The sequence below is a fragment of the Sceloporus occidentalis genome, unplaced genomic scaffold (genome assembly GCF_023333645.1).
Source record: "Sceloporus occidentalis isolate IW3139 unplaced genomic scaffold, rSceOcc1.0.p SCAF_26, whole genome shotgun sequence".
NCBI classification, from domain to species: Eukaryota; Metazoa; Chordata; class Lepidosauria; order Squamata; family Phrynosomatidae; genus Sceloporus; species Sceloporus occidentalis.
The window spans coordinates 13308510-13332545 of NW_028317006.1; the positions used below are offsets into that span (position 1 = coordinate 13308510).

Below are 24036 nucleotides of genomic sequence, written 5' to 3' on the forward strand. Positions count from 1 at the left end.
ATCCCCGTAAAAGATACGGTAAGGGAAATATTAGATGGTTTGAGGTTACATGTTGGTTAACCCCGCCGCAGTACACAGAATACTTCACTTAATGGTTTCACGCGCATTAAAGCGAGCCTTTTCCTGGAGGTTGGTCCATTAGACGTTATTACGGACGCCGCGGGAAGAAATGGGGTCGAACAAACTCTTTAAATGCAAATTCTGCGACAACTATGAAAGGAAGCTAAAAGCCACGTTTTAAGTGGTGTGATTTCCAAGAATTATTTCTAGTCTTTCAAAATGCTTTTTGGGGAAAATTGCTCCTTTAAGCAATTGCTTTGTACATTAAGTGAAAATTATGTGTCCCCCCCCCCTTCCTTCAACGAGTGTAGGTGCCGAAAGTCGTACATTTTAGCAGAGCGATGGGAAAAAAAAGAACTTGATGTGATTTTTAAAAAGGAGCCAAAAATGTGAAAACCTACCCAAAATCATTAACACCTCCGCTATAACATGCATGTCTGTGTAACGTTTCCAGGGGTCTTAGCATTTCCCTTGCAATGGAATTAGTCAGCCACCAGATAATGTGTTTGCCAACAATTTGCCGCTAACAGGGCAATGATATAAAGAAGGGGGCACGCAGATCTCCCCACCTGAACATAACACACAGTTTAGGCAGACAAAGTACACATTTAAAGATATAACGAGCCCTTAATATGGCAGCATCGGCTGTAATTACTGTACACGGCAACACTGGTGTGCAGAGATTAAGATAAAAAACGGCGATTTGGAAGTCCAACATTTAGAGACACCCATTAGTGACATTATTCGTTGTCGTTTTAGTCAATGATGCTGGCTTCCCCGCGTTCTTACCTCAAGGAACCATAACCATCAGCCCTGACAGGGTAAGTCCTTGGCTCAACCCACCTAAAAGACTTGGTTTGGGAACCTAGGAGTGCTTTAAGCCTTGAGCGTCACAGTGCTCAGGGTCAGATTTCGGTCTAGGGTAGCAGAGCCAGGGAGCGGTAGCTTCTTGGCCATGTAATGAAGACCCAATTGCCCACTTGGGCAAGTGGCCTCGCTAGTATGCCACAACCACCAATGGGCCAGTTGGGGAGATCAGAAACCACCCAGGAAATTGGCCGATTTTACCATACAAGTCAGTGCAGACCATTGTTGTATGAATATTTAATTAATCCTGGCGTTCTGTGAAAGAAGATCCACAATTTGAAAGGTCCTCCTCAGCCTGGTAGGTTTGTGAGGGCCTCCCTTGTCTCATGCAGGGGACACCCCTACAATATTCTTAATTTGTTATACCTTTTTCCAAAACTAGGTAATCACTGAATTTTGAGCAGTGGGTTGGGAATCATCAATACAAGAGTGTAATGAACAGATCAAACCAGTAAAGGCAAAGTTATTCAACTTCAAGTAAATGTAGAACTGGCAGATACCGATCCTACCAATTTATCAATTCAGGGTTTGAATAAATTGAACAAACATTGTCAGGACCTCTTGCCTCCTGCTAAATTCAATAACATGTATTGCCAGCTGCACACGGAAGCAGCGCCTTGGCTGAACGATAACAAGCGTACCTGCCAGCTGTAATAGGGATTTAGAAAACAGATTAATCCCCCTTCCACACATCTACACGCACACTCTTGTCTGACCCCTACTACTGTAAATCCCCATGCTGCGTGGGTACATATGGCAAACTAGAAGCCGGCCATTTGCCCAGTAAGCCAAGCAGGCTCAAATACTAGCGGATAATCTCAAGTGGGGAAAAATAATCTCTATGATCCCCGAATCCACGTGGAAGTTGGGAATATATACACAAAGGTTTTCTTCATTTTACCAAGTTACACGGAGAAGAGAGTCAATAACCCAAGACACTTTCCAAGTATATATGTGGAAGATACCTGGAGGACAAGGTGGTCAAAGCTTTGAGAAAAGATCAAAACCTATTTAAAGATACAAACAGCTGTAAACATTAAGGTTCTTATAAAACAGATCAAGAGACACACGAGAGAACGGTGTAGTAAAAACTACTAACCGGCAGAACCCAACCATATAGAAACGCTCACCTGCATTTAAAGGTATAGTAAAGCCTTACAAGTTATAGAAAAAAGTTCCACGTACGGAACGCCATTCAAGCCGGTGGAAAGAGCTAAAGGAAAGTACTGGTAGGATATAAAGCCGTTCACATTTCTTTCATCTGTATTACATTCGCTTGTCCCAGGTGTGAAGGTAACTAAACAGTAAAACGTCAGTAATCGAGAGATTCGTTTAAAAGAACATAAGCGGCGGGCCGACGCTCCTAATGCTTTACTATGCCTTCGAACAACGGCAGACCGATCTTCACCCCCCACGACCGGCTAGCTTGAAACATATAATCCACCCACAGAGACCCGACCGTGGAATCACAAATCCTCCTGCCCCCTGCTTTTGCCCCGTGATGCCCACTTAGTGCATGCTGTCCATTCATTGCACTTTTTAAAACAAAAAAAACACTTTGTGACGCTGCTCTGGGGTCCGCGGCCAGGCAGTAAAATGTTCTTACAAGGCAACTGCTGTGTTGGTGAGAACCTCCAGTTCCAGTGGAAAGTTGGCAGCCGCGACTCCTCGGCTTATTCAGTCTCTAGCCGTTCACGGCAGCTGCTGCAGAGATAAAGGAAAGGGCCCTTTATGCGTATTCCATTTGCGCGGCAGGATTGGTGACCGCGGGCTTGCGTTCAGGGCTGGCCCTGGCTTCCCCGTTGCAGTCCTGAGGTCGCAAGGAGATGTAATCCCTCACTTTGATCTCCATGTTCTTGGCTCTCAAAGTTGCTAGGTGCAGTTTATCCAGAAAATCTGGCATCCCTGGGGGGAGAGCAATCACATTATTATATATAGTAATACTAATAAATATATAATTTGGGACAAAACAACCAAGAACTTGTAAAGGTCTCCATTCCCAGGTATTAAATATGCAGCAAGCAGGTGACATTTTCAGATCCTTCCGTGACAGGTACACACTTACCGCTAGACACCATCCAGTTCACACAGTAGCGAGGGAACGCGGTCTGCGGGTTGTCGCTGTACGTCAGCATGTAGTCAAAGCCGTTCTGAGGAAGGAAGAGCTCTTTTGGTTACTCTACAAAGACCTTGACTTCACGTTTCTAGTATCACCGGATGCTGGGATTTGCCGATTATGGATGTTTGATAATGCCGGGATAGTAAACCTGCTATAAAAGCGGAGCTCTCGTCTGTCATCGATCTGAAACTAATCCTCCGGGCTGTCTGTTCTTCTAAACCTCCTACTGAAATCAAAGGGAGCCGAGGTCTTTTTGGAATTAATGGCCGCAGCTAATAAGAGAGCATGGCTACGGCTGCCGTAACTCCCGGTGATTTCTACAGGAACCCGGCAGCCTTTGGGCTCCAATATGCATTTAACATAAAAAGAGCCGTACCTCTAATTCATTGCATTATCAGTGACGCCAACTGATCCACAAGCCTTTTTTGTAGCTTTCGCAAAATCCACACGCAATTTAAATCTTATAGACCAGTGTTATCCCGGAAATCTTTAAACCCGGGCCGTCCAAGGCAATACTCGTGGGCCAGGAACAGGCCACAAGTTCTGTGCCTGCAAATAAATACATTTGTAACAGAGATGCCGCTGCTCAAGCTGGGATATCCAAAAATCACGGCTGCTTTGTAGAGCTCAAGCAGTACCGGGGATGACTAAGTGGCCCTTGCATTTTTGGACGGGGGCCACACACTGCAGGACCTGGATATCGGTAAGTAAGCGGCTCTATTGGGCCTGCCATTGAGGACTGGAATTGGAGTTTCTCCAGCCTAGGGTGGAAGCCAATGCTTTTTACACACCAAAGAAAATGATTCAGGACAGGGCCGTAATAATTTATTAATTGTTGTCCTTCCGTGCTATTATATATAACGTACCTCATCAAAAGTTGTGTGAGGTCGGATAACCATCTGGGACTGGTAGTTCCGCACCCGCACGTAATCAGGAGATTCGGGTACCCCGGGATGGTCCACTGCGCTGTGGGTACAAGACACAAAGCGGGCTATCAGAACCACGGCTTCTCCAACCGGTCAAATACACGACATGCTGACCAAACCAAGGAGAATCATACAAATGGAACTCAATCTAGTGTATAATGAGTGGAAATTACGCGATACAAAGATCAGGATACAAAGTTCGGGATACATGTTCCAAAAAAAGAGACAAAGACGAGAGTTTATGGTGATAACGTTGCCAAGCGAGATGATTTTTATATTATGATAGACAGATATATATATATATATATATATACACATAAAATCAACTCATTTGTTTAGGCTCTCTCTGTTAGGAAATAATTACAGATGAGTTAAACGTTAAAAAAAGGTCATAACACTAAAAAAGCAAATTCATCACAACAGAACCACAGAGCCAAGCAGTCAGCACGATCTACTCAGGAGCAATGCTTACCGAGACACCAAAACCATGAGGTTGTTCTCGCGATCAACGTGAAACTTCCTGACATAGACATAATCCCGAGAATACATGGGGTACTGCAAAAAGGAGATAAGGGTTAGACGGCCGCTGCAAGCACTAAATCCCGGGGCTGTGTAAGCATTTCCAACGTAACCTGCCTGTTCAATGCCACGGGACCCCCTCCTGTGACCCAGCGGGCTAACGGTAAAGCAGATGAGAAGAAGCATACAAGATGACTTACGGGGAAATGAGTGACCCAGTGAATGACCTCGGACCCGGAGACCGCGTCTCTATCGAGGACTTCCAGTTTAATGACCAGCGCATCCCACTTCTTGCGGTACTCTGTATCCAGCTGGGAAAGAAAAAGGACAACGGTTACTATTGGGAAAGGCCTTTCCAAAGCCAACACCGTAGTGAATACAATTCCTACCTGAACATTAAAGAACTGACGAGGCGTTACATCGGTGTACGACCCAAACACTGCAAAGGAACAAGAAAACAAAAAAAAGTTACGTACAATTTGTTACACTCAACACGCAGAGTACAACGGCTTTTTCAGATATGCCATATTTAACTATATAGCACACCGGAATCATGCCCCGACGCCGCCATACACTGCCGGGGAAGACACGGCTTTCTCTGCCATCTACAGCAGAACCAAAGACCCTCCGAGAAGCGCTGGGGCCTCGTACTGTACACATCAAAGTGTGTTTGGGGGCTATAACATTTATCAGATGACGTATGAATTATATATATCATGATAAATTAAAAAAACATTAAGAATTTTAATAAGATAAATAATGATTATATTTTCTTAAAAACACAGCTTGTGTAATGTCTTCCTGTATGATTTATGGTGTTTACCAGTAAAAGCCAATAGCCATTTTCAACACAATATTACACAGGATTCCCCCGAAAGCAGGATGGACTCATAAAACGGATAAATTATCCAGTAATAACACACAGAAAAAAACCCACGTCCCCGTAATCCCTTTATTCAGGAATACTTGTTACTGCCAGGGATTGTATCCCTGCGCACACTACCTCTGTACTGATAGAGATGGGTTCCGTTGATCGGACGTCTCCAGAGCTTGAAGTCCTTTTTATCCATAACCAGTTCCCAGCCTTGATCGTCGTCATGCGCCGGGGGCTGCTCCCGAAACGTTTGCTTCGTAACCCGCATGCGCTTCATCTCATCGGCTGACCTGCGGGCAGAGAACAGGGACGGCCTTCATCAATGAAGAAATGCTTTACACGTAGACCGCGTCTAAACGCCGGACCCCCGTATCCGCATTAACAGGGGATACAAACACCAAGCACACCGTCCAACCTTTCACGAAAGCAGCACATTATGCTTTAGGGCGCCGTTCCTTAACCTCGTAAAGCACTCACAATACAGAAGGGCACTGTAACTAACCGCAAGCGCACTGTACAGATATTGGGGTATTGTATGTCACCGGCAACTGAAGCCTCAGCGCTGCAGCTTCCCACAACCCCTCTATCCCACCCCGCTGATTTGACGCTAGTGGCAAGAAACTGATCTCACAGGCTTTTCCCTCTGAGCGCAGCATTTGCCAGGTCAGTGTGTTGTGACCGGCACCAAGTATATCATGGGCACAGCCTCTGCACGGAAAATACCGAGAGGGGGGGGGTAGCAAAATACCCCCAGCATAAAAATGTAAAGGGGCCTCTCAGCTATCATATGCATTAAAGTGCCCACTTCTGTCATCAGGATGCGCCCCAGACATGCATAAAGTCACGGTTACTACAGCAGTCACCCAACACACAACATTCTCAGGTGTGAAGGAACTTAACCCCCCATCGCATTACAGGCTGGCCGGCAGTGATGGGAGTGGCGGCCCAGTGACAGCAGCGTGCCAGTTCATTCATAGTCACATCTTCACATTATCCCCGTTATACATATACATGCGTGTAATACCGGAGTATCTCATCGTCCCGGACTCTCTCCTCCTCCCATAAGAAGGCGCCTGTGAGAGCGGCCAGCAGCCTACCCGTCCGCCACGGTCGGCTTCTATAACGTAGCCCCCGAATAAGGGCCCGAGCACTGCGGTCCCCACCCCACTGCTGAGCCCGGCCATTCTGGTAGAGCAAAGGCAAACGGGAGCGAAGCCACCCCACGAAGCCTGCCGTAAAACCTCGCCGTGCCTGCTGCCACATCCTTGCCCCCGGAATGCACCGTTCACCCCGATGCGACCCACGCCAGACAGACCGAGGCCCTGGGAAACGCCCCTCTTTCCTTCGATTGGGTGACCTTCTACCAAGCGGCTCCTGATTGGAGAATCTCTCAGTCGGTCAAGCGCAGAGTTCTACATCGTTTCTACATGCCGCACGCTCAAGGGCAACCTAGATGCGCTGGATAATGTGACCGGGCACGTGATCGCCGCCATCTTACTTGAGGCACAGTACGTAGGAACACTGTTCAGTGTGTGCCAATATCAGAGAGGCTCGGCCTACTATTAGTGCGCCTTATACAGACATTTCAAATGCTTTACTGGGACTCAGGACTGCAGAGATAATCCGGCGGGAATGTTTATCAAAGTTTTTAACATGAGTGGATGGGATACTGAATGTCCCTGTATGTCTCCTGGTGTTTATCTTTTCTTTTCTATTACAACAAAAAAGCCCCCATAAAACAAAGCTGTCCGTGTTTGGCCATGTACTGTGAGCTCTGTATGCGCCGGTGCTCTACGGGCCATGTTTATTAATTGTGTTACAGCAAGCAGGAGCTCCGCATTTAGCTCACGTTTAATAATTATTGTGCGTTGGCACCTGCATGTTGTTCAGGCCTAGTTTTATACGGGTTCTCTGTTAGCTCCATATTGCTGGGGGTCATGCTCTAGGCCTTCGTACGCGTCAATGCCAATGGAATTCTTATCCTATTTCATAGTGTTGCACCTCAGCATGTGCCCTTTAATAAGCATCATAATGTGGAATTGATTTGGAAACATCAATCTTGGAAACTGCTATCCAAAGCAAACATTTTGCTTTTAATAATAATAATAAAAGTTATCTTAGTTGGTACAGAAGCCATGTAGTATGTAAATCTTTCTTTGCTTTATCAGCAAAATTAAGCTACACAACTTTACGAAAGGAAGAAACCACTGAGGTTATAAGATCCGAGATTTTTAGCAACATGTCACCAAACCTAAACTGTCAAAACCTAATGTCAAAAAGTGATCCACCATGGCAACACTGAGCACAGCGACAAGACACAAGGTAGTTATACTACGTCAGCAAGGTCTCTCCCAGGTAGAAATTTCAAGGCAGACAGGGGTTTCCAGATGTTCTGCCCAAAGACATATGCCTTTATCGAGCAGTGCCATCAGTTCAGAAATGGCAGAAAACAGCGGGTCTCTGATGTAGTTGGGAATGTGTTCATAATTAACGGTCTCCTTATCCATCATGCAATACCACTAGGGAGGCATCTGATTGCCCCTAAATTTGTTCTGTAGCAGGACGAAGACCCCATACAGCCAAAGTGATTAAGAACTATCTTCAGCATAAAGAACAAGGAGTCCTGAAACTGTTGGTATGGTCACCAGAGAGCTCTGATCTGACAGTCTAGGATTATATTAAAGGAGAGAAGCCACTGATGCTGACTAAACCCACTGAAGAACCGTGGTTGTTTGAAACAACCTACCTGCCGAAACTTGCATTTTTTAAAAGAGAAAATTAAATGAATTTTTTTTTTAAGCCTTCTTACATTATCACATTTTTTAAAGCTTTTGCCCAGCACTGTAGAAAAAGAAAGATAGTATTTATGATTGGAAACAAATGTTTCAGGCGGTAGGCCACATTTATAAAAAGCTTCTATATTCCCTTCTATTACAGAGTAAGGGGACAGTATAATGAACATTTTTGAGTATCCCTTCTCCTTTAAATGCTTTCACCTTCAGGAATGCTGATTTCTGGAATTTTGCTTTCTTTACTTGGGTTTCTACAAAAGAACTCACTACCAGCAGTGCGAAGAAGGCATTAGTAAAACTACATGACTTTTGGTTTTATATTTTTATTTTTTTTTTCTCCTAAAAAACCCCCAAAGCATTCTGATTAAAACAAACACATTAAAGGAACATCAGAACACAAGAACAGAAAACAATAAAACTGAAATATTTGTATAGTCAAGTTAGCCGAAAAACAGAGCAAAATGAAGAGTGCAATAGAACAGATCAATGGGAAATCATTGAAAAAGAAGAGTTTGCTACTGATCTTAGTTGTGTAATATAACTTGCTAATTAACAAATTGTGAAAAGCTACGCAACACGATTTATACCTGTGGCTTGCCTAGTGTTGCCGGACTGCAACTCCCACTTTTCTAAGTTTTGGAAAGCTAAAGCTGGACTGCGGGACGTTAAAAGTCAATGGGAGCTGGACTTTTTAAATCCCTGATATCAATGTGCATTGTAACGGATCAACCCTCCTAAAAGCTTGTCTTATAAAAAGGGCTAAGCTAGCATTGCAAGACGTTTGCTTACATTTACTACACATTATCCAAGGACCACCTCAGCCTTTCTCGCAAAAACAAACAAGCCAAGTACTTTGCAAGCTCCCGTGAAAACAGCCATTGTAGTTTTGTTAAAACACATCATTTGCCAGAATATGTAAAATGTTGAATTTTCTCACCAGCAGCTATCGCAGTTTAAACGACCCATAATATATTGCAATAATTTGCTTGATTGCTTAATAGATTTTTTTTTTTTAAATGTACATATACATTTATAAAAGAAAGCACTCAAGAGACTCACAAAAAATGTCCGTAAATACAAGTCCACGTAACAGGGAGGTTATTTTGGAGTTAATTTAAATGAACACCTGGGGGGGGGGGGAATACAATTAGATTTCTTTTAAAATTCTGTGTCAATGAAATTTAGTATTTAAGGCCTGGTTGTGATAAACAGAATGATGCTATAATGAGGTCACCTCTGGTATAACTTCTAAAATAACCCAGTCGTCACTGGGGAAGCCAATGTTTCTTTACTGCGCACTGGAGGACCTATTTCTCCATAAACTACAAGAGAAATAAGCTCTCATATAATAGCAATAACAACAAAAAAAAACATAATATATATATATACACCCCTACACGAACAGAGGGTTCCGCAAGGTATGTCCATAACACCGGCCCACATATCCACTACATACAGTGTTTGGACACCTGACTTTTTTTTTTTTTTTTACTATACAGGGACATAAAATTTCCTCTATATACTATTGTAGCAGTGAGAAATATATATTATATAGATATAGATATATATATATATATTATATATATCCCAACTGTCTTTCCCTGCCTTGCTTTAGGTAATGGCCTTTGCACGTACCAGAAAAGATTACAGGGTATGGATGTAAACATGAAACAATTACCCATCATCTGTCAGAACCAGACACTGACAGCAGTGCAAGATTCAAGCAAGTTATTCATTTCAAAAGGTTCTGCGTTAGACATCTTTTTAGCAGACTAAGAGAAAGGCAGTGTAAAACGAGCCCGGGTCTTGTGAACAGTCACAGAAATAGAATAGGAATTTAACAGGTTGAACAGGAAGTGAAATGCGAAGTCTGCGACGGCAGCCATACTGTATGCCATACTGTATGGGATAAACCGTTTATGTGTCCGTATCTAGGGCGATTTGGCTGCAATGTCCTCCATTCGACAAAGCAACCGCAGATACAGCTGCACTCTCTGGTTTGAGGAGACAGCCTCGTGGGTAACGTCAGCTCTCTTTTCGATACACCCACTTAGGGAGTGTAAGCAGGCGGTGGCTGGAAGGGGTTCATCACATCGTACTCCGCCGGGTAGGAGTCGGTCTCCATCTCGGAGAGCAATTCCAAAGCCTGTTCTTCTTCCTCTGTGGGATAATGGCGGAGCAGGTTTGCTGCCGTGGCAAGGATGGATGCTCCTCCAGCACCAGCCACCAAGTAGAAGCTGACAGCGAAGGTGACATAGATCTGGGAACCGTGGTATTTTTTGTGCTGCTGTTGTAGGGCGAGAATGAGCTCCGATGCCCAGTAGCAAAATCCGATTACTGTGGCACACTGCAGAACTGAGGGAGAAAAACAATGACAATGATGAAGAGGACAACATTGGAAAACAAAGTGCACTTCCTTATGTCATTAATGTCCTGTACAACAAAAGGCTTAGCTAAGTGTCTCCAACACGTCGCAACTCAAGTGTCTAAACCATTTAACTGTTATTTCACTAGCAGCTCAGCTAACCGGGGAAAGCTAAAGAGATACTCCCGCCGTCACATGCATATGACAGCCGAGCGGTCCTTTCAATCTTTCATGTTGTCCTCCTTGCATTTGGGGGGATTCTTGCATTTGTATTTGCCCCTTACATATGCATTGACTGTATATCTGACTGCTGGGGACACTGGAGTGCCCCTTAATATGTATGTGAATAATCTGGAAAGCGCATACTACAGGACATGCTTTTCATATTAACCCTTGAAGAATTCTGTAGTGGTATCCTCAGCCACTGTGCAAAGCCAAATAATGTCAGAGGCTCTCAAATTAAAACCAGTTATAAGTGCTGTTAAATAACGGTACTAAAGGTATTGTCTGTCAGCACACGGATACTTCGAACAAGGTATTCCATAGCGTGTGAATGTGATGCAGCTGATGACATTGGGCACAGAGACACAGAATGTCAGATCTCTCGTGTCTCCAGTACCTGTAAGGATGTGGGCGAAGGCATAGCGCCGTGTAATTTTAAGAGCTGGGTGCTTGGGTCCAAAAACATCCAGAAGGAAGGCAGTCATGCTGCAAGCGATTCCCAGGAAGCAGAATCCAGCGATGACACGGAGGAGAAGGATGGTCTGGCGGTTCATACAGAATTCTGCAGTGAGACAAAATACAGAGAAAGCATTAGCACAGCGTACTGTTGTTGCAGTGGCAAGTTAAGCCATCATAGACCCTGCAGGACAGCCAAACATAAGGCAAGATGCGATCTTTAACACAATGCCTATGTGACGCGGGGGACTTAAATATCAGAGAACAAGGAACTCTGAGGGCTTTATCGCTTGTGTGTTTCTATGCCTACACACATCTTATGATCCCATAGAGCAATAACAGTCTTTTGGGTAAAACAAACAATAGCATAGTCTGCTGCATTTCCATGGCAACTCTGCCAAATAGACAGAAAAGCAGAAAAAAAAGACAACACGCGTTGCCGACCCTTACTCTGTTAAAAGGCTGACTTACTAACATGTACGGCAATATCTATATCTTCACACACATATCCTAAACCGTATTAATAATTTGTGCGACATGCGAGATAAAACAGAAGATTTCTTATCTCAGTGAGCTGCTTATCTTCTATAAGTTTAACAATCTTGATAAAACGTGGTCGCTGGAAGCTACTTGTGTCTCCTACTTCAATGTAGAGGCCTGCAAAGGCTTTTTATTTCTATACAACAACATATTAGTTATTTGATTTCCAATACTTCCTTTTGAAAGAAAAAAAACAAAAAACAAAACACGCACGATAACACAGAGGCAGCCGAAGCAAGATACAGAGTTTCGGAATTGAAAGAATGGGAAAGAAATGAAAGCTACTGCAATACTAAAGAATGCTACAAACATAAAAATAATAATACATGCTGAAAATCAGCAAATAAAATGGAGCCGGACTGTTTGACAATCTCTCCATATACCGGCCGATGGGCAAACCTGAGCTCTGCAGTGACAAAAAAAACACCTTTACAACAAAAATGCCGACAAACCGCCTTCAGCCGCAAAACAAAACCACAACAGAACAGTCGCAAAGAGATCCAACCCCCCTCTAGATAGAGAATTTCAAACACAGGGTCACATTGGAAATATTAAAAGTAAAAAAACACCACCTAATTTAACTACACCTGATGACAAAGGAGGAGTAACCACTAAGAAGAACATTACTAAAGGTGATTACCTACAATAGGCAGCGACAATACTCATGAATACTCATGAAATGAAAGTATACAACTCCTTTAAATGAAGACGGGACTTTTACAACCTATTCATGACAAAACTGGAAGAAACCCAGATCCCAAAGCCCTGATCTATGTTTCCCACAGAGACAATATAATTCTACAAAAATGACACCACCGACCGTTCTACAATAAAACTACCAACTCAACTATTCATGTACCCGTGTCAGTTCCCTGGACACAACAGTCATTACCAAAAACACCCTCTTCAGACAAGCTCAGTTACCTTAACAGCAATAGCTCACGAGGGATCTTATAGGCACAGAATCGACAGAAGATGAAATACAGAACACCTCAAACATCTAGTGCAACAACTCCTGATATACAGAGAACAAAAGGGGAATGACCAGGGCTCGCTAGATGTCACCCTACGTGAGATAGTAAAAGAACTTGAAACACAACACACAGTTGAGCGGCTGAAAGAAATATTTCCACTCCCTGCTCTGTTCTCTTATCAACAATCCCTAAACCAGAAGCAACGCGTACTAAGGAGCTCCCGAAACAGACCTTCAGCGAATGGCACTTCCCTGCGACGCCAAAAGAGGACAACGACGTCTTCTCCCGAAAATCATCCAATATGATATATCTTACGTGCGATGTCCCAATATAGAACTACAGCCAAAACCGGCCATAATACGTGACACACACACACCGGAGACTACTTCTATTTACCGGTATTTATTAAACAGCATTAAAGAGCTGTATCACCATATCAATGGGAACATCTGGATACAGAGAGAAAATACAATACGGAATATAAAGACAAAATATTGACACCCTTAAATCAGGTTTAATCCACGATAGAGTTTTTACGTCAATGAATCTTATACATATTACTGTATAACGCATATAACAGGAATGTCAACACTAATTGCATAATATCCCTGAAAAGGAGTACTATCAAAAGCTTGCAACTTTTTGCAATTAATTTAGCCGATAAAATATAGCAAAAGCTATAAAGGAAAAGTCACCACAATAAATATATTTTTGTTCATGGCGATCTTTAAGCAACAGCTCGCCCTCTCTGGAAAATGACTACTGACGGGCTAGGATGACTGAATTTTATTTATATGGCTAAACTGGCCAACTTTGTTCCCCGGAGTAAGTTCATTAAAGAGAAGCTGTCTTTGTATTTAAAGACAAAAATATGACCTGTTAGCAGCTCTGGATCCTCACTTCCCAAAACATCTGCCACTCCTAGCTCCTGACGTGTGCAAGTGCCTCCGTGAATATGAAGCCAGGCCGGTTCCGCCAGCGCCGTGCACAAGGCTGTGATGGACAATGCGCCAGGCAATGCGGATGCTAGACTTCGTTCTGGTTGCTTGGGTAGGGCGTGGGCGCCATGACCTCTTCTCACTGCCACAGAAGAACCACCGGACCCGCCGGGAGTGAACATCTTGGGTACGGAGAGGAGGTTTCACTCTCTGCAGTGCAAAGGAAAAAGATAAAATTGTTAAAATTAAGGGGAAAAAATAACAGATGGATAATCACTCTCCTACTGAGAAGAGGACATACAGCGGGAAGGATGACAACTTAAAGCGATTTTGACCCTACAATCTACAGGGATGGTCGATATTTACCATGCAACGTCCATATTACTATATTATTCCTTTCAGCAGATCATAAACTCCACTGAATTCCCAAATGTGTCCAAGTAAAAGTAATGTATACACATGCAGATACGTGGGAAAACACACCCGATTCACTAAAAACTCACCAACAACTGGGTGGGCTGTACAGCATTTCATTGGGAAGAACGGTAATGCCCACCGACACGCGCGTCTATACTACTCTATATATATTATACTCTCTATAAGACAACCGTTACGTTTATATAAAAATAGTTTGTTTGCCCCCTCAAGGAGTAGTAGATACTTGGACTGCACTTCCAACAAAACTGCTACACAGTATGATCGTCAATGCTAATTCCCATACTGTCGGAATCTGGCCTGTTTTGCTGCCCAACCCAATGGTTTATTGAACGAAGGCAAACCAAGAATGTAATAAAATCGAGCCTGTTTACTTTTCAAACAAATATGTGGCCTGTGATGTTAGAGAACTGTAAGTTCTCCTTGCGCATGGTTAAATAGGAGAGATAAGCTGTACCGACTACGCATACATGCTGGCCAGTATATCCCTACATACAGGAGCGAGTATCATCAATGTTATATATATATATATATATATATTCTCCAAATGACAGTAACACTGTGTTCATTCTGTGAATAAACCAAGGAGCCGGTGTCATTTTGTATGTTAAGACCACAGGTGCTCTGGATTCTAACGTCACTGTAATAAAAGTAACAGGGGCCATAAGAGAGCTTGAAAGCACTGATGAAAAGGACTGAAGGACGAGATTGCTTGATAAAATGCATCATGTATAGAACAGCTGAACAGAGCAGAGATTATATAGTTTTATATAGCGCCATCACATTCCGTAGCGCTGTACAATTGGCAGACAGGAGGTAACAAGTAGTATATAACATAACAATTTGACTTACAGAAACAACAGGTGAGGAGGGCCCTGCTCAAGAGCTTACAATCTAGATATCAGTTCTGTCTAAACAATGCAGGATCGGGATAGAGCACCAGATAGAGGACAGAGGAAATAGTACTAATAACAGTGAGTATACATCATGCATGTAAACAAAAGTAAACAATAACATAAGACTACACAACAAAACTCCGGGCACAGCCACACTTATAACAGCAATATTTTATTTAGTGAATAAACAAGCCCTTATCCGAATTAAATAATTGGTGTTAATTGTTCCAAAAGAAACACAATAGTCGTTGCGTAGAGTAGTACCGAGAGCCACACGGAAGTAACGGAATAATAATAGCGATAGTAGGACTGGGTAGACACGAAGGCCGGTATAACACAAACAATGCTACATTGTTAAAGCTCCGTCGCACGGTACCCCATTTATACGCCCACTACCCCCTAAATACCGGCTTCCCCCCTATAAAACCACCTCAGGTCTCGGCAGCCTCCCCGCCCAAGAACCCCCTGGTGGTAAAAGCAGCTGTGTGTCGCTGCTGAACCCCTTATCCGGGACCCGTCCTCCCAAATCTCTCACCTCAGCTCCCAGACCTCTTGTTCCTGTACCTCGAACCCCCTCACCGCAGCTGACTTCCGCCTCCCTCCAGCGTCATCGTTGCGTCACCGAGTTCCGTGCGGCGGCGCGCAGAAGGCTGGGAGTCGTAGTTCTCACGCATAGCGGGTGAACTGCAACATCCGGCATGCATTGCGGGAGAAACAGGAAGAGAGCGCGAAGGCGTGAGTCTCGGAAAGTGAAGAGAACAGGACTGGCCGGTATATAACAGGCGTTACCCCTGGACTAAAGGGGGTTAAATACCATATGTTTATTGGTAGGTGGGCTTACAGTACAGAGGTCTCTGCCGCTGAAAGGGTTAAGAAGCAGAATATTTACTCAGGATATGTTTATTAACTATATGTGACTTACTAAAGTGCGAGTTTCCCCTATTAACCCTCTCGTTACCTCCATTATCTCAATCGTTAGCTTGCACATTGTGCTCCAGCATGTGAATGTGGCAGCCTCAGCAGTCTTGGCTTCTGTCACACAGGATGGAGGCCAATCCGAAATAATAATGTAAAAATAAGTGATTATTACTTCTATGCATCACATAGCATACACTTATACATCGTGTTTGAATAAGTAAAGCATAAATATATATATAATGATGATATACGCAAATATACAATTTTTTTTTTTACTGCAGAATGATATTAAACACCAATGAACACGTTATAGTAATGGAGACGGAATGAAATGTAACCGGTATTTATTACAGTAAAAATAATTGACATATATTTAGTGTCATGGCTGTGTGGGTGACGTATTACCGCCAAAGGTACTCGCGCTCGTGAGCAGACTGCGGATAGGTTCTCTACATGTCTACGAGTCAAAGCTGAAGCTTATTATTGGGTGAATGTTGAAAGTTGTAAAGCCTCGTAGGCTTCTGGGACCTCTGAGAAAGAGACTTTGGAGGTCCTAAAAAGTTTTCCCAGCTTTGACTCCTCTCTTGGGCTAATACGGCCATATCCGTTTTCCTTATGTACAAATGTGAGCGAGAGATATGATGTGTGCTTTTTAATGGTCTCCTTGTTTCTGTGGCTGTAGGTGGCTCCAGGATGAAGGATTCGCTGACCCTGCTAAATCGGATTACGGCTCACCCGGACTCTCGGTGCTGGTTCTTGGCCTGGAATCCAACTGGGACCCTATTGGCCTCCTGTGGGGGTGATAAAACTATCCGGATCTGGGGCAAAGAGGGTGCGTTCAACGGATAAAGCTGTGTAATTGGGGAAATCCAACTTAATGTACATAGGGGGAGGATGGATTGGACCTTACACGACCACCTCCTCACACAAGACAAAGCCATTGGGTTTGCGCACTCATCATACCAACTTATTATATGTTTCTAATTTAAACAGGTATTCATGTACCAACTGGCCATTACCTCCGTTCATATGCCACAACCAAGGGAAAATAACATTTAAAGCTGTATAGTATAATAATTTCATAGAGTAAACACAAGATCATTCAAATTCAATATACCTGTGATATTGAAAGTATAAAAGATGTAAAACAGTCTCTTCTTTAAGCACAGCCCAAACCGTAGAAAATATTTTGATGTCAAATTGGAACTTCTTGAATACATATTGCTAATAGCTTGAACAATTTTCCTCTCCTACCCACATAGAAAAGCCTTTTCTATCATTTCTGGCTACATTACAATGCACCTTAAAGGAAGGGGATTAATCCTGAATGCATCCATGAAGGCTTATGCATAAAAAGTGATTGTAGTGCAAAGTATTTCTATCGGCTGCTATGGTAATAAGACCACCCTTCAATACATAATACCCAACAGGCTTTTGTAACCAGCAGCCGAGCCGAGGTGAGATGGTGCGCTAACTCACGCTTACCACACTCACAATTACCTTATTATAATTAATAAGGCTCTTCTTATATAATATCCAGCAATATCCATGATAGTGTACTCTGTGATGACCACAAATCCAAATATATATGTATATAATTCACTCACATTCTTTTTGCAAATATATATCCAACTTAAAGGAGACCTGAAGGGTAACTATATGCTCTGGAAGCAATACTGACAGCTCAGCAGAAGAATCCAAAAGGAGAATATAGTGTCAATAAAACATATTTATTATGCTATATAAAATGTCCTCTATCACCACCAACACTATCTTCTTCTTTTGGATTCTTCTGACGAGCTATGGAGCGTTGCCTTTAGAGTTACCTTTCGGGTCTTCCTCGAGTTGGATATATTGAGCAATATGTGCTGAGAAGAATGTGAGTGAATTTTATATATATATATATATATATGTGTGTGTGGTTATATCACATCACATTACTTGGTGGATATATAAGAAGATCCTTATTAATTTTAAGGTAATTGTGAGTGTGGTAGGTGTGGGTTAGCACATTTTTTGTGTGTGTCGGTTCTGATTGTGAGACATTAGAAGATTTGGATCAGCCTTCCAAACACTAGAGGTGCAGTTTACATTTTTTATACTATTTAAGATTCATATTGATACCTTCAGGACAACGGGTTCTCCTTAAACCTATTAATGACAATGCATTGTGAGCTCGTGACCACAGATTTTTTCCAAGCCTTCTATATAAAATATACATGTGTTATATTCCACCCGTATCACCTTTACAAACTCTGCCTCTGCTTTCTCCAGAAGATACCTGGGTGTGTAAAACAGTTCTCGGTGAAGGTCACCAGCGTACCGTACGGAAAGTAGCATGGTCACCTTGCGGAAATTATTTGGCATCTGCAAGCTTTGATGCCACTACCTGTATCTGGATGAAGAAGACAGATACCTTTGAGGTAGGAGATGGGCAACAATTTGAATCAGGTGTTTTTGTTTAGTTTTTCTTGCTGTAGTTTAGCAGATAAACCCTTTTCACAGTTAGAGGTCTTGGAGGGGTAGCTCATCACCGTCTCGGAGAGAAAACCTCAAACCAAATGTTTAAGTAAAACTCTATACAGTTTTAGAGCCAGCAAAGCTGTCATCATTCCATGATGCACGAAGTAGAAGCAACAGAAACAACAACCTTTTTTTTTGTTAAAGGTCGTGAGAGAGCATTATATTCATATGTTTCTCCTTACTCTAGTGTATCACAACGCTTGAGGGCCATGAAAATGAGGTAAAGTCCGTAGCCTGGGCCCCTTCTGGTAACCTGCTAGCTACCTGCAGCCGTGACAAGAGTGTCTGGGTGTGGGAAGGTGAGCATTACTTTTAATTCAGCCCAACTGGAAATGTTGAACTAGGTGCACCCTTATCATATCTCAGTCCTTTTAGTTGCTTTATACAGCAACAGTAGTCGGCTACCAATTTTGTTAACATTGTGCAATCGTTTAACATCATGTTGTGAAAAAGAATGATATACCTCTGTCATGTTCTTTCTACAGTGGATGAAGAAGAAGAGTATGAATGCGTCAGTGTCCTTAATTCACATACCCAGGACGTGAAGCATGTGGTCTGGCACCCTAACCAGGAGGTGAGTGATGCAGAAATCAGAAGTGTATCAATGTGCCAGCCATAGAAAACAATATGATAATAAACTGTTTAATTTGGGTTATGGGGAATAGGGCACCCAAAATATAATCCAGACGGGGAACGTGTTACTGCACATTTGCCACTGTCCACTGTTAGTATGAAATGACTTGACACTAGTTGAGTGGAGGACAGTATCACAGGCCACTCACACCCATTGCAGTACCTCTGTAGAGGCACATTATGAGCATTCAGATTAACCAAGATGTCATTTCTCTTTTCAGCTGCTGGCATCTGCCAGCTATGATGACTCTGTAAAGCTTTACCGCGAGGAGGAGGACGACTGGGTTTGCTGTGCCACGTTGGAAGGACACACATCCACCGTTTGGAGCCTTGCTTTCGACCAGAGCGGAGAGCGGCTAGCCAGCTGCAGTGATGACAAGACCGTGCGCATATGGAGACAGCTAGGAACTGAAGAAGGAAAAGGTGGGTGGCTTTAAAGGTTATTGAGACCCCTAAGATCTAAATAACAAAAATGTATCCTTATAGCACACATTAGAAAATGCATTGAAGTAAATCTTTAACAGTTACGAATAAACAAACATGACTAGACTTGTGTAATCTGCATGTATGGTTTATACATACACACGAAACCCTATTCTTTCTTATAAAGAATTTAGTACAGTTCATGTTTTCATTTTCTGTAGGTGTGAGCAAAGAGGACCTCACCTGGAAGTGTGTCTGCACTCTGACCGGATATCACTCAAGGACTGTCTATGATATAAACTGGTGAGATTTTAAACACGTATCGCTGATGTTCATTATTTGTGAGAAGAACTGCGGCTGTTAACTTGTTTGTTCTCCCGATTTCCCCATCTTTCCCGCATAGGAGTCGCCTAACGGGCTCAATTGCTACAGCCTGCGGAGACGATGCAGTCAGGGTTTTTGAGGAGGATTCGGGCTCGGACCCCATGCAGCCTACTTTCTCTCTCACAGCTCACATGCCACGTGCCCACTCTCAGGATGTTAACTGCGTGGCGTGGCATCCCAAGGACGCAGAGCTCTTGGCCTCATGCAGCGACGAAGGCGATATTGCGTTCTGGCGCTACCAGCACTCAGATTAACCTATTTTCAAGCAGCTAGATTCAAATTATGTGTGACGGAAAACCTCAATGTCCGATAGTAATAATTTCAAGTTTGAGTTGTCAGTGGTGTAAGATTCTGTTGGGACTATACTAAAATTATTGAAAATATTCAAATAACCATAGAACTCTCCAGGGACCTTTCCCTCACAAATGTAAAGATCAGAGTTTCTACCTTAAACTATTATCTTTAATTGTATGATTGTATTAAGAATCTCCTCATCTATCCATAGGCCTAATAGATTGGATTTAAAAAAATAAATGCCCTGTTCAAAGCCCTGTTATCCCCAAATAATGTCAAGGCTACTCACAAAGGAGTGGGGGGATTTCAATGTTCAACTAACCATATTTCTGGCCGATGTATAGAGTTTTGTCTGGTTTGCGGAAATTGCTGCTTTGCAGGTGCATTGGGGCGTGTGACTACACCTGTCCACAGGTGTGTGTGCAGTCATTGGATTGTACAGCAGAATGATGCACTGTGGCTATACGATCGCTAGCGCAATGTATGGATTACAGTGACATTTTCAAACCATTTGTTTTCTTCTCAAAATGCTATTTGTTAATAATATGCACTTGAAACATGCTGATAAAGTTTCTCGAGACCATTAGAGTTTTGTGAAAGGCAAGAATCGATACCTGCGTAATTATTAGTTATCTGGATGCTAGCAAATGTGAAAACACAAAGCTAAGATTGCCAGTAGCGATGTTCCATGCGTACAGGAAAGTATTATATGAATTTGGCTCCACTGCAACCAGGTATAGAACTTTGTGGGGAAGATCATAGATTGTTTGAGGTCTGACACATGGTTTCTGATAATTTCAATGTACTCTTAACTATCATAAAGCTAATAAAACATTCACAGTGCAGTGGAAAAAGTAATTGAACCCTTGGATTTAATAACAGCTCGAACCTCCATTGGCAGCAATGACCTCAAACAAATGCTTCTGGTAGCTGCGGATCAGACCTTCACAGTATCCAGGAGGAATTTTGGGCAATTCTTCCTTACAGAACTGCTTCAGCTCAGCCATGTTCCTAGGATGTCTGGTGTGAGCAACCATTCCCCAACATCTCTTATGGGTTAAGATCTGGGCTCTGGCTGGGCCACTCCAAAGGGCACGTTTTCCTTTTTTAAGCCATTCTGTAGTAGATTTACCTTGACATTTAGGGTTATTGTCCTGCTACATCACCCAACTTCTACTGAGATCCAGCTGGAGGACCGCCACCCTGACATTATCCTCTGATACCTTGATAAACTTGGGCATTCATTGTCCCCCTGATGATGGTAACCTGTCCAGCACCAGAGGCAGCAAAGCAGCCCTAAATCATAATGCTCCCTCCACTGTACTTCACCATTGGGGTGACATTTTCATGTGGGTATGAGGTGCCCCTTTTCTGCCCCTGTTATGAACTCAATGCCTGTTCAATGTTTTGCATGTGGTAGACCCATGAACAGAAATGTTAACCAGTTCCAATGATTCTTCAAGGCTTTTAACTGTTACCCTGTGGTTCTTTCTTTTATCTCATTGAGCACTCTGCGCTGTGCCCTTAAAGTCATCTTGGCTGTTTGCCCACTTCTAGGGAGTGTAGCCAAAGTACTAAGTCATCTCCATTTATAAACAATTTAACTCTGGACTGCTGAATATGTAAACTTTTTTGAGATTACTTTATAACCCTTTCCAGCTTTATGCAAATCAATAATTCTTATTTGTTTAATCCGCATTGTTGTTTTCCATAACCAACAAAGCTATGCAGTATTTTCAGGTATACAGAGCTACAAGTTCACAATCCATCAATATATTAATCAAAGTCGACAGCGCTGTACATGTCAAACCGGGAGTCGTGACTATTGCTGGGTCTGATGCTCCAAAAGGTAGTTTATGTACATATTACAATAACTAACATCATCTCACAGTGCAAATCAACAATTCTTGATTGTAGGTCTTCTGAGATTTCTTTTTTGTGAAGCACGGTTAAAATCCGCTGATGCTTCTTGAGAATAGCAAACTCAAAATGTCTTTTTTAGTTTTAAACTTCTTTATTACACGGAGAAGACAAAGCATATAACATAATGACAAAGTCGTATGCAGACAAGATGACAAAATAGGCATATACAAATTCAAGTGATGCACAATACAGTATCACATACAGTGCAAACAATAATCCGGGTGACCGAAAATAAAGTTAGGCAGATGACAATCATGGAATCAAGATGTTAACACCGTTTACAGCCACAATACACTGGTTACAACATGTACACACCCCGTCCGTCATTGAGATCAATACCCTGGTATGGGGCGAGTACCTTTCAAGACCTGAAGGCAAAACCACCCAGTGGTATTAAATGTTTGAAATAACGACAGCCTGGTATCGCTATCTAGTGTCGCAATATACGGGGACCAACGATTAAACTAAAATTTTACTTTGCTCTCTTTATGAAGAACGGCCTCAAGCCAATCCATTTGAAACAAAAAGCGCAACCGCGACAGGACCAAAGGTAGCGTCGGCGGCTAGGGAGCAATCCATTGTGACAATATAGCCCATTTTGCCACAGCTGAGAGAATGAGCAAGAGAAATTTAGCTCTCGCTACAGTGGGAAGAACATGGTCAGGAAGTATACCAAAAATTGCCCATTCTACAGAGATTGCAAAACAAATGCCCAGGGTGTCTGTAATGTATAATTGCAATGCGTTCCAAAATGGGGCAATAGAGCTACAGGACCATAGGCCATGAAGGAGATCGGCCTCAGGTAATTGGCACTTGAAACACCGGGAATGGTCTGATAAGCCCATTAAAAACCGGAGCTTGGGGGTGACATATGCTTTATGCAAAATCTTAAGGAACATCTCACTATAGTCCCTAGACACCAAGACTTTAGAATTGCACGTATACGCCTGGAGAACCCATTTTGGACTCAAATTCGGAAAATCAGCTTTCCAGGAGGTAACACCTGTCCTGTGGGACTCCCAATCGATGACCGGTCTGATCAGATTATATATTGTGGACATTGTGAGCATTGCGGCGGGGGACAATATCGTTATCTGGTCTAAAGGGTTGTTGGAATTAGCCCCAGAAAGGTAAGGAAGTAGAGTGCTAACATAGTTACGGAGTTGGAGGTAGTGAATAGGATGAATCGGAATAGTAGAGTATTTAGATTGGAACTGCAAGTAGGACAATAATTTACCCGTGCGCGGGTCAAGAAAATCACCCACGGCGCGACCCCCCCGCCCGGGCGAGTCGTCTAAAGACACCATCCTCTCTCCCATGCTGAAACTGCGGGTTACGGACCAGGGGCAAGAACCGAGAATAGTGAACCTCCAAACCCAGGCGACGTCTAACACGCTCCCAGGCCTTCAACGTATGAAATAACAATGGATTGGAGACAACGTCCGACGGTAAGTTAGCTTTAGACAGATGCAGGAGAGAGGCCAAAGAAATTGTTGTAGAGAGTTGTTGCTCCAGAGTCACATTAGTGAATCTAGACCTGCCACGCAGCCAATCCGCCACATAACGGTAGTTAGATGCCAAATTATAGTCCAGTAGGTTAGGTAAATTCACCCCACCGTTGTGAGCAGGCTGTTGCAGTTTTACCAACGAAATACTAGCTTTTTTGTTAGACCACAGGAACTTACGCAGCAACACATTATGATATTGGATGTCCTTCTTCAAGGTAATGGGCAGCATGTGGATTGGATATAATAGTTTGGGGAAAAAGGCCATTTTATATAGGTGGCATCTACCTAAAAAGGAAAGATTAAATTTGGACCAGGTTTTAAAAGAGTCCTCCATTTGGGGAAAAGTTTAGTTTATAAAGATGTGCCAAATTCGTGGGAATAGTAAGGCCCAGATATTTCAAAGAGGGAAGTTGAGTCCAATTGAAGGGGAATGACCTACCCCATCCG

General features: G+C 42.9%; 3 protein-coding genes across 3 annotated transcripts; 1 reads left to right on the forward strand and 2 right to left on the reverse strand.

Annotated features, from left to right (window-relative positions):
• Positions 1-2656: 2656 nt before the first annotated feature.
• On the reverse strand, positions 2657-6628 carry LOC149300184 (stAR-related lipid transfer protein 7, mitochondrial-like). Its single transcript, XM_089485773.1, has 8 exons — positions 6390-6628; positions 5495-5655; positions 4881-4930; positions 4692-4802; positions 4445-4527; positions 3913-4012; positions 2993-3077; positions 2657-2832 (listed from the first exon to the last, which is right to left on the reverse strand). The coding sequence occupies exons 1-8, from the start codon at positions 6626-6628 to the stop codon at positions 2657-2659; spliced, it is 1005 nt and encodes a 334-aa protein (XP_089341899.1).
• Positions 6629-10207: 3579 nt separating this feature from the next.
• Positions 10208-13834, reverse strand: LOC149300185 (transmembrane protein 127-like). Its single transcript, XM_089485786.1, has 3 exons — positions 13591-13834; positions 11142-11306; positions 10208-10512 (listed from the first exon to the last, which is right to left on the reverse strand). Exons 1-3 carry the CDS (start codon positions 13832-13834, stop codon positions 10208-10210), a joined length of 714 nt encoding a protein of 237 aa, XP_089341912.1.
• Positions 13835-16594: 2760 nt separating this feature from the next.
• LOC149300186 (putative cytosolic iron-sulfur protein assembly protein ciao1) lies at positions 16595-20118 on the forward strand. The gene is made up of 7 exons (XM_089485779.1): positions 16595-16733; positions 18176-18324; positions 18612-18723; positions 18910-18998; positions 19279-19484; positions 19709-19783; positions 19884-20118. Exons 1-7 carry the CDS (start codon positions 16595-16597, stop codon positions 20116-20118), a joined length of 1005 nt encoding a protein of 334 aa, XP_089341905.1.
• The last annotated feature ends 3918 nt before the right edge of the window (positions 20119-24036 follow it).